Source organism: Sinocyclocheilus rhinocerous, unplaced genomic scaffold (genome assembly GCF_001515625.1).
Source record: "Sinocyclocheilus rhinocerous isolate Xijiao unplaced genomic scaffold, SAMN03320098_v1.1 scaffold711, whole genome shotgun sequence".
Lineage (NCBI taxonomy): Eukaryota > Metazoa > Chordata > Actinopteri > Cypriniformes > Cyprinidae > Sinocyclocheilus > Sinocyclocheilus rhinocerous.
Genome location: NW_015641018.1, coordinates 966,549 through 979,766, shown reverse-complemented (window position 1 = coordinate 979,766; position 13,218 = coordinate 966,549). Strand labels below are relative to the sequence as shown.

General features: G+C 35.1%; 1 protein-coding gene across 1 annotated transcript in view; it reads left to right on the top strand.

The window, feature by feature from the left end:
- LOC107753790 (uncharacterized) overlaps nt 1–12,878 on the top strand; it is a 96,948-nt gene extending 84,070 nt beyond the window's left edge. The window contains exons 14-18 of the mRNA XM_016570022.1: nt 5,375–5,489; nt 9,991–10,114; nt 10,311–10,380; nt 12,003–12,106; nt 12,177–12,878. Of these exons, the coding sequence (XP_016425508.1) occupies nt 5,375–5,489; nt 9,991–10,114; nt 10,311–10,380; nt 12,003–12,106; nt 12,177–12,339 (576 nt within the window). The 3' untranslated portion in view covers nt 12,340–12,878. The remainder of the gene's footprint in view (nt 1–5,374; nt 5,490–9,990; nt 10,115–10,310; nt 10,381–12,002; nt 12,107–12,176) is intronic.
- Nucleotides 12,879–13,218: the final 340 nt, after the last annotated feature.

The window sequence follows — 13,218 nt, the reverse complement described above, 5'->3', positions numbered from 1 at the left end:
CACATATCCGATTTTCTCCCAACTCTTTACGGTCATTTAAGACTTTATAACTCATTTAAGACTACGTTTACAAAGTAACTCGCCAAAACCGCGCATTTTGACATAATTGTGTGTGTTTTCTTGCAAGCGCTACATCGGTGTATGTGTAACAGCCATACTTTCAAACTATACTTCACTGCACCGTTTAGGCGGCGTAACCCAGGCATGTGTCGCCGCATTCTCAGGTTATGAGGAATAAAGAAGGGAAAAGTTCATCTTCCGAAATTAAGCAGCAAAATCTTCTCAGGTAAAAGTTATTAGAACCGTGTCTAGGGACAAGCTGGCCATCACTCTGCTCTGACCTTTTCAGTCCGTTTGTATCCTATTATTTGATTCGCTCTTGTCGCTTATGACAGAACAGCTAATCACGATGATCTTGTCTTCGGACAAGATAACTTTTTTTCGCTTATGTCAGAAACAGCGAATCTCTTTAAAAACTGGCTGTTGTTCTCACTACATTGCATTGTTATAATTCGTAAAAGTTGTACCCGCCAACTGGCGACTGACACTGTTACATTGACTCGCCAACGCTGATTTTTACTCGCATTTGGCGCTTGGCGAGTGTTAATTTTAGGCCCTGCATGCATCCCATGTTGAGTGCATGATTGTTTCGATGGAAGTACCTTTCCATCCTTCACACAGGCAACCTAAAGTGCTATCCGTCTATAGATCCCATTATGTTAAGCAAAACTTTAAACTAAATCTAGTGGCTACAATATCTATCCATCTATCTATCTATCTATCTATCTATCTATGTGTCTGTCTGTCTGTCGTTCGATCATTCGTTTTTATTGTTCTATCTATCTATCTATCTATCTATCTATCTATCTATCGTTTGATCGTTTGTTATTTCTATTGTTCTGTCGTTTAGTCATTTTATCTATCTGTCTGTCTGTCTGTCTGTCTCTGTCGTTCGATCATTCGTTTTTATTGATCTATCTATCTATCTATCTATCTATATCGCTTGATCGTTCGTTCTTTCTATTGTTCTATCGTTTAGTCTATCTATCTATCTATCTATCTATCTATCTATCGTTTGATCGTTTGTTCTTTCTATTGTCGTTTAGTCATTTTATCTATCTGTCTGTCTCTGTCATTCGATCATTCGTTTTTATTGATCTATCTATCTATCTATCTATCTATCTATCTATCTACCTGTCTGTCTGTCTATCTACCTGTCTGTATTCACAATAGTCTATGACTAATTTTTTAGTTCTGAGGTTCACACATTTTTACTGTAGCTGAGATACCTGCACATCTCTCAGCAGGTCATTCACGTCTACAGTGTAAATTTGTCCAATCAGTGTCCACCGCTGTGTTTGAACAGAGATCAATGGTGGGAATCTTTTGTCTTGGAGATGATTAGCATAATGATGAGCTGGCTCTGACCTCACAACTACCATCAATCACAACTCTGCTATCTGTTCAAAGCTTTGAGCTTACCTTGAGTTTGGCTCTGAACTAAAACCTTTAAGATGTCATTTAAATGTGTTTAAACAAAAGTGATAAGGATGGATGGCATATAAATGATGACTGTTTAATGGAAATTTCAAACAGAGTGATTCATGATAAAGGTTTCTGTCAACAGGACATGCTTCTTTTAATCTAAAGGTCATCTCATGCTTGTTAAGGAAATGGTGTTGATTTCTGCAGCTGCTGGCATCATTTTCTTTCACCGAAGCCCAACAGGGTGGCATTTCCTTTGAGTCATGGAGAGATCAGAAACACTACAGTTCTCTGTAATTCTAAAATTTGCGCTGGAACAGTGAAAATGTGTTGTGCTATTGCTGATACATTTTAAACGTTATCTTCACTATTATGCACATTTGTCACAGAGCTTTTGCTATATTCATCTGCATCCCCACAAGGCTCTTGAGATTTTACGGACCCTTAAATAAGAAATCTTCCTTGCATTCATAAAAAGGTCATGTACTGCAAAAGGTCATTATTTAGTCAAGCCATTCCAAACCTGTGTGACTTACTTTCTTCCATGCAACACAAAACTGTGTTCTGTGAAGCCCGACAGTTTAGTCACGATGAAAGACAAGGCTGTGGTTTGTAAACTTCAGCAGAGTTTACAGAGAATTTCAGAAAAAGTTGTGATCACGCTCTGAGGAGCACAGTGGCAGCGGTCTTGTAGTGTATCTGCTTGTTTCTATTTATACGTAGACAACCACGTTTCATGGGTTGCCTGAGACAGAGTGTATCAAGCTGACAATTTCATATGCACCGCATCGAGGATATAAATAAAGTCTCTTCTCCAAGGGGCGAGATGAAGAGAAACTTTAGAATCCTAATTTGCATGGAAACATCTCAAATTTATGATGCAGTTATCTTATATTCCTTTAATGCGGTTCAACATTTCCCCTAAATTAGATAAGCGTGCAAATCGCGTTTATGTTTTATTTACATTCGGTTTCGGCACGCTAGATTACGACGCTCGTGGATTCAAAGATAACGTCCAACAGATCATCCATCATTGGTTCTGTTACCAGGTACTTGTCTGAATCAAAAAAGCTGATAACAGCAGCCACATTTTTGGTTTTATTCAATAGTTTGTCTAAAAATGACAATTTGTCGGCGGCGATAGCCTAGTGGGCAGTGGGCCGATATATAAAGGCGTTGCGTTGCAGGTGTCCTGAGTTCGAATCCCGACTTGAGGACCTTTCCTGATCCCGCCCCCTTCTCTCTATCCCACGTCACTTCCTGTCTACTCTGCACTATCCTATCTTAATAAAGGCAAAATGCCAAAAATAAATCTTAAAAATAAATTAAAATGACAATTCAGAATTGTACTCACTCTTAGCAATGCAACAGGTTGAGGTCGATAAAATGTTGATAAATGTTGATAAAATGGTTTCTCATGCTCAAAAATACAGTAAAAAACAATAATATTATTACCATTTAAAAATAAGTATTTTAATATATATGTATTTAATGTTTTAAATGTAATGTATACCTGTGATAGTAAAGCTGAATATTCAGTAGTCATTACTCTAGTCTTCAGAGTCACATGATCCTTCAGAAATCATTCTAATATGCTGATTTGATACGAAACATTTCTTATTATCATCAGTGTTGAAGACATTTGTGCTTCTTAATATTGTTTTTTGTGGAAGCCGTGAGACATTTTTTTCAGGAGTCTTTATAATGAATGAGTTTATTTGAAATTGAAATATTTTGTAACATTATAAATGTTTTTACTCTCACTTTTGATCAATTTAGTGCATTCTTCCTGTATAGAAGTATTCATTTCTTTCAAAAAAATATCTTTGATCGGTATATTTAGCAGAATGCCCAAACAGCAACAGCAGAGAGTTACCAAAAAAGCACCATTAAAGCAGTCCATACTAATATTTTGTTATTTGCATATTCAAACCGGCTACTAAATATCTCCTTTTGTGTTCCACTAAAGAAACAAAGCCATGCAGGTTTGAAACAACATGAGGGTGCATTAATTATTATGGCTATAATGTCAATATCAATGTCTGCTGTTGTAATTCTTACCTTCAGATTTGATTAGCGTATGGCCCTTTTAATTCTGCTGTGAATGTGCTGTAATTGCTGTGTGTGTGAGTATTCGGTGGCAGCAGAACAGAGGCAAAGTATTAAACAATAATGTGCAGTATTTTGCCTGAGGGGCCAATGGTGAGACTGAGCCATGATCAAGAATTTGTGATCTAATTTAGGGGCAGTGAGGCGTTGAGTCTCCTCTCTGTGGACTTTTGGCTCCCTATACCACTCCATTTGCTCTTTTTTTTTTTAACTGACCAGCCCCTCAAAACTTTTCCAGAGCAGTTGACCCAGGGCAGCAGAGCCCTTCTAAAGAATGGACAGGCCTTTGGCATTTCTTGGCATAGTGCAGATGTTTGATGTTAAAGTGGGTCCTGACCAGGAATATCATTCAGATAACGCAAAACTTGCTAATTAAATTCATTTTCATGAATCAGTTCCTCTGTCTATCTATCTATCTATCTATCTATGTATCTATCTATCTGTCTATCTGTCTGTCTGTCTGTCTGTCTGGACGCTTGAGGTATTCGGTCAATCACAACGCACTGGATAGCTGGCCAATCACAGCACACCTCGCTTTTTCAGACTGATGAGCTTTGTAAAAATCGACACGTTTCAAAAAGGCGGGGCATAGAGGAGTACACAATAATTTACAGTATGTGGAAAATAATGTTTTTTTAACTTTAAACCGCATGTTTATGTACATTTCATTACACCAAATACACAAAATAATGTTATTTTTAGCAGCATCATATAACCTTTAAACAATACATACATTGAATAAAAGGCTTAATCAACTTACATTTTTTTAGTTTTATTGCTCAGCCCTACTGCTGAAAAATCTGTGTGCCTGTTTCATTATTATCAAAGTCATATGAGTCCGAAGAACCAGATTTGGCATATCAGAGCAAAAATACCAAAATATTTTTTAGCATGCAGAGGCGATAGAGAAAAGTGCATGAAAAGAGCCCAGGGATGGTGTGCAGGCCTGAGATTCCAGAGACGGGGCTGAAAGATTGAAATGTCAGATATGAGTCAGAACCGCCAACCACAAAGAGATCAGGGCACTCGCACACGAATGAGAACAGAAGACAGAAAGACTATACTTGGAAAGACCCACATTTCCTAGCCCACACACAGCGTGTTATGAGTTAAATCCTGTTTTATTGATGGGGGAAAAAGGACTTTTCAAATCAAAATGTTTTCCACAAGAAGCATTTTTCAATGTGCAGTGCCTTTGCCCGGAGCTCAAAGCCCTTTTGAGCTCAAAGTTCATATTTTTTCTGGATAAAAACAGTTTTTTTTTTGTTCTGTTAGCCCAAAAATATGGCATAATGATCTGTTTAAGGCAGTGCTGACCTTTAAAACTTCCCCTCTACAGTAAGTGTGACCTCCAGCACACGAGCCGCTCCTCTGAACTGATTCTTCTAGAAAGGTGAGAAGAAGACAGGGGTTTTTAAATGTCAATAGGTTTGCTCTTGATCAGATATATCTCACTTTTGGTTGTTTCTAGTGGGATTGTGGACCACATTTTAAATTTCTGAGTTGTTTTTATTATATGTAACGGTTTTTGTTTTAATCTATATTTTATTTTAGTCAAACATACAAACTTCATGGTGCAGATGAGCTGCTTGATTCTCAATGCAGTCAGTCCCTTGAAGTCAACTTACTAGTTCAGTCGTGCTCAGAAAGACAAATGGTGTCATCTAGTGGTGACCTGGTGGTATAACAGCTGCAACATACACATTCTTCACTGTGTGCATTATTTCAAATCTGAAATCTGCTGGCTGGTAATCTGACAAAGCTGTGTGCTGTTCCACAGATCATAACACAGAAGTACAGCCGGTTCTCATGGGTGGCAGAGCTGATCCAGATCTTCATCACCATCAGTATAACCGTGAGCTTCCTCGTAATGGGCATAGCCATGAAGCACACCAGTGAGTTTTTTATTTTTATTTTATTATGCTCTAAGTGCTTCATCGTGCATGTATTAGGAATAAAATAAATAAAAATCCCAACATCTCAGCATCACTCTGTTGGTCATGTGATGCCTATGTAAAACAAATAAACTTTATTTTAGCTTATAGCTTATTTACAACTTTATATATATATATATATATATATATATAAATTTCCCTGTTACACTTAATGTTTTTGCATTTTCTTGGTTAAATAAACATTACATAAAAAGAGAGTACAACAATAATTCTATTTTGTATTTTGTTAACATTGTTCTTATTTTATTTAACATTTTAAATAATAATTATACATTTCATAGTGTGTTTATGCATTTTTACATTTATTCCGAAATAATAACGAAAGGCAGTAACAATTTGAACAATATTTTGGAAAGACTTCATTAGTTAGGCTAACATTAGTTAACATGAACTAAGAATGAACACTTCTACAGCATTTATTAATCTTAGTTAGATGCTATTTACACTAAGTGCAAATAAATATCGATTCTATTTACACTGTTAAAATAGCAGGATTTTCTGCTATTTATACTACTTATTTCAAATAGTGGCAATTATCTGCACCTTATATTGTAGAACATTATAAAACAAAAACAGTATGCAATTATAAAAGTGTAAATTATAATTTTAATTCTGTCAGGACCACTATCGTCAAAGATGATTGACAATTAGCATACAGTTTGGATTGGCGGTATGGTTCTGTTCTGGGCAAGAACTCCCTGCGCATCCATGCAGCCCAGCATGGATGAGAGCAGGGAGAGCAGCAATAACCCCCCAGGGTAAACAGAACAGAACCAACAAATGCATTGCAGATATCGTTAAAGTTCAATAATGTTAAGTACACATTTTAGAATTAGTCTGATTAAAAAAAAAATCAGAAGACTGAATCCCGACTGACAGAGGAGGAGCTGGGGATGGAGGAGGGTAATTAGCTATTGAGCAATGCGAAAACGGCTGATAATACTGAGGGACCTTATATATGAATGCTTAGATAGGTGTCGTATTCCCATAGGTAGATGGGGATCAGCTGAGAGTCAGCTGATGCGAGCCTGACTAACGTGACCTGCCAGAACTAACGCTACGCTTGATTTCAGATTATTAAATGGATGCCACCGTATTGGGACAATATAAGCCCTCCCTACACCTACCCGATGTGATATGAGATTTGAAAATGGAGGGGGAAAAAAGTTCGGTAAAGGGTGGAATCGAATCCGGGTCGATCGCATCAAAAATGACTTCGCTACACGCTTTACTATCTACGCCACTGGATTTGTTAATTAACAATTGTTTTTTTGTAGTAACCTTACATTGATGGGCGGAGTTAGTGTAAATAGTTTCTGCCAACAAGGCGGACTATAGACACTCCATTTTTAATAGTGAACTGATGTTCAGCTGTTCTTTTTAATAGTCAATTTATTTTCGAGTCATCGCCATAAAAGCCCTGTAAACACTGTCACAGACACGAAGATACATCTTTCATTTCATCAAGCTGAATGCTCAGTAACTCACACGGTCATCACGTTTTCAGGCCATTTCAAGTTTTATTTTGACGTGACACATAGCAGTGATATCTAAGCGGGTGAGTTGTTTACTTGCTTAATATTTAGTCAATAACGCCATAATTTTCTTCATTCAGGCCGAGAGCTTGCACGAAAACAAGAGGCGGGATTTATCGCATGAACTAATCACATCCAATCATAACCGATCATATCCAATCATAGCACGATGGAGGCATTGCCTCCTCTCACGTGATTGTCCCCCATTCATTCTCAATTACCCCCCACTTAAACTCACGGCACGCTAAGGGGTCTCTGTTGTAAGTCCATGGGCTGAAGGGAGGCAAGCCTCCGCAAGAATTCTACCTGCGGGTGTCGCTGTTGGACAGTGTTACTTTATAAAAACGAGTGACTTTTTTTACTTTTAATGTCATATTTATTAGTAATATTTGCGTACATACATATACATTCAGCCCTATATATAGTCTACATTTTTTTATTATTAATTCATGTCTTATATATGTTTTTTTTATTTTATATGCAACAACTATATTGAAATATCTCCTCCTAATATAAAAAATGAAAATAAATAAAGATAAAATAAAAATAAATAATCTGTAAAAGAGTTGATCAGTCGCCATGCAGCAGCAAACCCAGATTTAGAAGAGTATTCCCACTGGTCTGCTTATTGAATGCCAGTCATCAGTGTGTCCTACACATGATCAAGGCCTCTGCTGGAGGTTGTGTGTCCAGTCCTGCTCTCAGAGACTGCTCTTGGCTCTGTTACACTGCCTGCTGCATCTATCAGAGAGGCTGAAGCCTGTTTCTGGGCCCAGTCCAGCAAAGCTCTCAGCAGAGGGTGTCAGTGTGAATTATGTCCAACCCATGGCTCACCACGGTATGAATTCAAATAGCCTCTAACACATTACAGTGAGCTGCATGTGACACATTCCATCTGTTAATGTTGAGTGAGTGTGATCTTGCATCTGGCTATTAGTTGCCAGTGTGAAACAGTATTGTGTAGGAAGAGATTGTATGAAGTAACTATGATGCTGCAGAGCAGGTTAATTGAAAAGACTAATTATTATTAACTTGAATAATAATAATAATAATAATAAGATTAAGGTCAGAGAGAGAGACATAGCCATGGACTAATTATTACCTGGAATATTGTTTTCAGATACAAAACATCCCACAGTCAGAACAAATATTCATAACAAACTGTTCTTTCAAAGGTGAACTGAGTATGTACATTTATATATAATGTAAATGTAATATGTAAACATTTTAAAATGTAATTTATTCCTGTAATGATGAAGCAGAAACTAAAGCTTGTGCTGCTTAATATGCGACCCTGGACCACAAAAGCAGTCTTAAGTAGCACGGTATATTTGTAGCAATAGGCAAAAATACATTGTATGGTTCAAAATTATCGATTTTTCTTTTATACCAAAAATTATTATGCTCATGTTCCATATTTTGTACATTTCCTACCATAAATATATCAAAACTTAATTTTGGATTAGTAATATGCATTGCTAAGAACTTCATTTGGACAACTTTAAAGGCGAATTTCTCAATATTTTGATTTTTTTTTACCCTCAGATTCCAGATTTTCAAATAGTTGTATCTCGGACAAATAATGTCCTATCCTAACAAACCATACATCAATGGAAAGCTTATTTTTTCAGAATTATTTCAAATTCAATTAAAAAAAAAAAAAAAATTACCCTTATGACTGGTTTTGTGGTCAAGGGTCACATATTTTTGTGGAAATGATGATACATTTTTTTCAGGATTCTTAGAAAGTTATTTGAAATAGTAAGTAACTTTTACATTGTTACAAAAAAATCTGTCAGTTTTGAACAGTGCATGTGTGTGTAGTACTTGAAGTACTAAAATAACTAAAACTAAATCAACTAAAATTAATGTTAAAAATGTATATAAAAAACTATATAGACCAAAAAATGTCAAATGTCAATAAAAACTTTAAAAATTAAAGTGAAGATAAAAATATATTTTTTAAATATTAATAAAATGTGTACACTGATTTTCACTGCAATTACCAAAAACAGCAAAACATTGTATGGGTCAAAATTATTGATTTTTCTTTTATGCCAAATAATCATTAGGAAATTAAGCAAAGGTCATGTTCCATGAAGATATTTTGTAAATTTCCTACTGTAAATATATCAAAACTTAATTTTTGATTAGTAATATGCATTGCTAAGGACTTCATTTGGACAACTTTAAAGGTGAATTTCTCAATATTTTGATTCTTTTTGACGCCCTCAGATTCCAGATTTTCAAATAGTTGTATCTCATCCAAATATTTTTGGAATTTTTATACATTATAGTATAAGAAACTGAAATAGAAGGAAAAAAACACTGTGTGAGTACTCAATTTCGGTCGTAAATTGTAGATTTTAAGTATCAAATGTGGTCGAGTATAGTAACAACAAATATGGCAATGCTCTGTTACATGAACAAATTCAACAAAGAAAGCTGTAAAAAGACATGCACAAGGCATGCAGGCTGATGCTGATGTAACCGATTTTAAACAACATTTACCACATCAGGCCACATCACTGCAATCTCCAAGGCTGCAGTTGATCATAAGGCTGTTGAGTATTTCTAACAGAACTGTCCCTGATGACATCTAGTTATCTGTGGTGTGTGTGGGCCACACTGTACCATTCACTTGTCTGATGTAAAAAATGCACACACACACATATATATATATATATATATATAGTGTGTGTATATTACATATATATATTGTTTTGTGGTCCAGGGTCACACATATATATATATATATATATATAGTGTGTGTGTGTGATATTTTTTCCTATCTGTGGCCTTAATGAAACCTCGCTAATAAAGCATTTCATGATTGTCTCCTTACAATGTAGCCATCAGATTCCCGCAGCACTAATTTCACGATCTAACGTGGCCTCTGCTTTCAGTCGATGGCCTCGTCTTCTCACACTGGACGGAGAACGCTGAATGGATGGCGAGAATCAGCGCGAGGCTGTTGCCCCATAGCTCACAGTGGAGGACATCAGGCCAGAGCTTACAGCACTGCAGACGGTAAACTCTGGATTCAGCCCTGGCAGATCATTTCACACACCATTTCTTACAGCTTTACAGCCCGTCACCGCACACACAGCCAGCATATTCCTTTACTCTGCTAATAAAAAAGGCTTCTGCTGCATTAAAAACACTGGCTTTGATAAATCGCAATAACTCCCAGACTCAACAACCTCTCCGCTTTCCCTTCTTCCAGGTTCTTCAGCAGTTTCATGTGCTTTTTGGCTTTCGGCCTCATTTTTGTCGTTTCAGCTTGTGATCCGAAGGTCAGTACTCATTTGAAGCTGATGTTTGGAGTTTATGCTAATAATGTGATGATTCATGTGGATTAGGTTCACATATTTCTTCTTTTATCCAGCTGCAGTACATCTCATTAGAGGAAGGATGTGCACAGAATAAATATAACAAAGATTTATCAAGCAGCCACTAGTGATTACAGAGGAAGTAGAATGCATTGATTCCCCAGGTTCAGCCGCTGCTGGAAGGTTTTGCATTGATAAAAATCACTGAGCTTCAACAGGTGGACTGCTAGTTATTATTATGCGAAAAGTGAAAATATGCATTTAACAAAAAATACAGTATTAAAATAAATGATAGATTAGGCTTAAAATGCAACATGCAACACTTGAGTTATCAGTGTTATTTTAGTATTATTATTTGTATATTATCATTTTTGTAATTTTCTAATAATGTTTATATTTAGTGTTAGTCTGTTTTAGTTTTAGTTTCAGTTATTTTAATATTCCAGCTTACACTTATTTTAGTCCGATTTTTTCTAAAACTTTTTTTATTTTCCATCTAATTATTGTTAACTAAAACTAAAATAAATACTAAAACTAAATACCTAAATACTTTAAACTAAATAAACATTAACTGAAATGAAATAATCTATTAAAATGTTTTACTTCAGCTAGATGCTAAGACAACATTTGTCATTTTCTTTGATTTTAACTTGAATTACTGAAATAACTAAAGCTAAATAAAATAAATGTCATTAAAAAAAAATATTACTATATTAACACATGAAACAAATAGCAATTTAGAAAAAAAAAATGACAATAACAAAAATTATTAAAACTTTAAAATAAAGCGAAAATATAAAAAAAAAAACTAATTCAAAATCTTAACACAAAATATCAGTGATACCAAAAATGTTTAATAAATTTAGTTTAAAATTTTAATTAACAATAACAACACTGATAAATAAAGTTTTCCATCTTATTATCTGTTGCATAGGGATATTAAAATAAATTATAGATTAGGCTTAAAATGCAACACACAACACTTCAATTATCAGTGTTATTTTAGTATTATTATTTGTATATATTTTATTTATTTCACTTTAGCTTACACCTATTTTAGTCAATGTTTAAAAAATAAATGTATTTCCACTTTATTTTCATTAAGGTTATTATTGTTAATTAAAACAAAATAATAATAAAAATAATTGAAACTAAATAAATATTAACTGAAATAAAATAAACTATTTTTTTTTTACTTCAGCTAGATGCTATGACAACATTTGTCATTTTCTTTTATTTGAACTTGAAGTACTAAAATAACTAAAGCTGAATAAACGAAAATTCATTTTAAAATAATAATACTAATAATAATATTACACATTAAACAAATGACAAATTAGACTAATTAAAAAAGACAATGAAAATGACAATAACAAAAAAATAATAAAACTAAAATATAGTTAAATAAAAAATATTTTTTAAAAACCTAATTCAAAATATTAACACAAACTGTATCAATGGTACTAAAATAGCACTGATTTCAATTACAATACCAAACACAATTTTTAATAGATTTAGTTTTCAATTTTAGTTAACAAAAACAACACCGATAAATAACGCTTTCCATCCTATTATCTGTTGCGTAGGGATTTGTTGTGATGCTCGACAAAGTGGTCTCCTTCTCCTTGAACACGGAGGTGGGCTTGTTCATCTTCCTCATGCTGAGATCCTCCAGATCAGAGCGTTTCAAGTGAGTAAAAGCATTTGTTCATCTATATCCCCATCCGTCCTCCTGTTTCACCGCTCCTTTCTGTTTCCAGGCATCTGACGGTGCCTCTGCCGGCGCGCGAGAGACTCTTCAGGCTCCACTGGCTGCTGCCCATCTACTTCCTGTTCGCCGTAGCTTACGACGTCTTCCAGAGCATCCTAGAGATCACTGAGAACGTGGCGCTCGTCCCCCACACCAATTCTTCTCTTGGATGAGAATGACTGGATATCAGGTGGGACAACATGTGCTGCTGAGGTCTCTGAGGAACGGACAGTTATTACCTCACACTGTGTCCGTGACCCAAACAACACACATAACTCAAGAGGACACACACACTGATCACAGAACCAGCCCAAACTTCGTTCACAGTGCTGCACCAGTATAGATCATAAATGTTTAGGTAAAAAAAAGGCCCCTAGTTTTCGCAAGCTAAGACTATTTTTATATCCTCCAGCAAATTGCACGAGTTAGGAAACATATTTTGATTGCCTCAACAAAACGCGGTGATTAAATCTGCAGTCGTGCCATCAAACCATAGCAACGTTCCAAGAAGAGCTGCTACAAAAAGATCTTTAAGGAAATCATGGGCTGTTATTGTATCCAGTATATAATTTGTGATTTAACGAGCAGACTGGAGTGACAAGGAAGAAACCACGAGACAACAGAGTGAAATAGAGGTGTGAGTTGTTTATGTATGTGTAGATCACATCATTCAGATATTATGTAATAAAAGATTCAAATACTTTCTTGGCAAGATTACGTTTAATATGACTGCTATTAAATTATGGAAATAGTTCAACCAAAAAAAAAGGGAATTCTGTTGACACGTGTATGCGTAAAATAATTTGTGTATTTAAAAAAAAGTAAATTATAATATTTATCTGAGTTAATATGATATGATGTGGTTCAAAAGCTTGAATTCAGGATGTTTTTATTTTTTAAAGAAATGATACTTTTATTCAACACGCATGCATTAAATTAATCAAACGTGACAGTAAAGACATTTGTTACAAACGATTTTATTTCAGAGAAATGCTGTTCTTTTGAACTTTCTATTCAACTAATCCTGAAAAAAAAAAAAAAACACTTTCCAC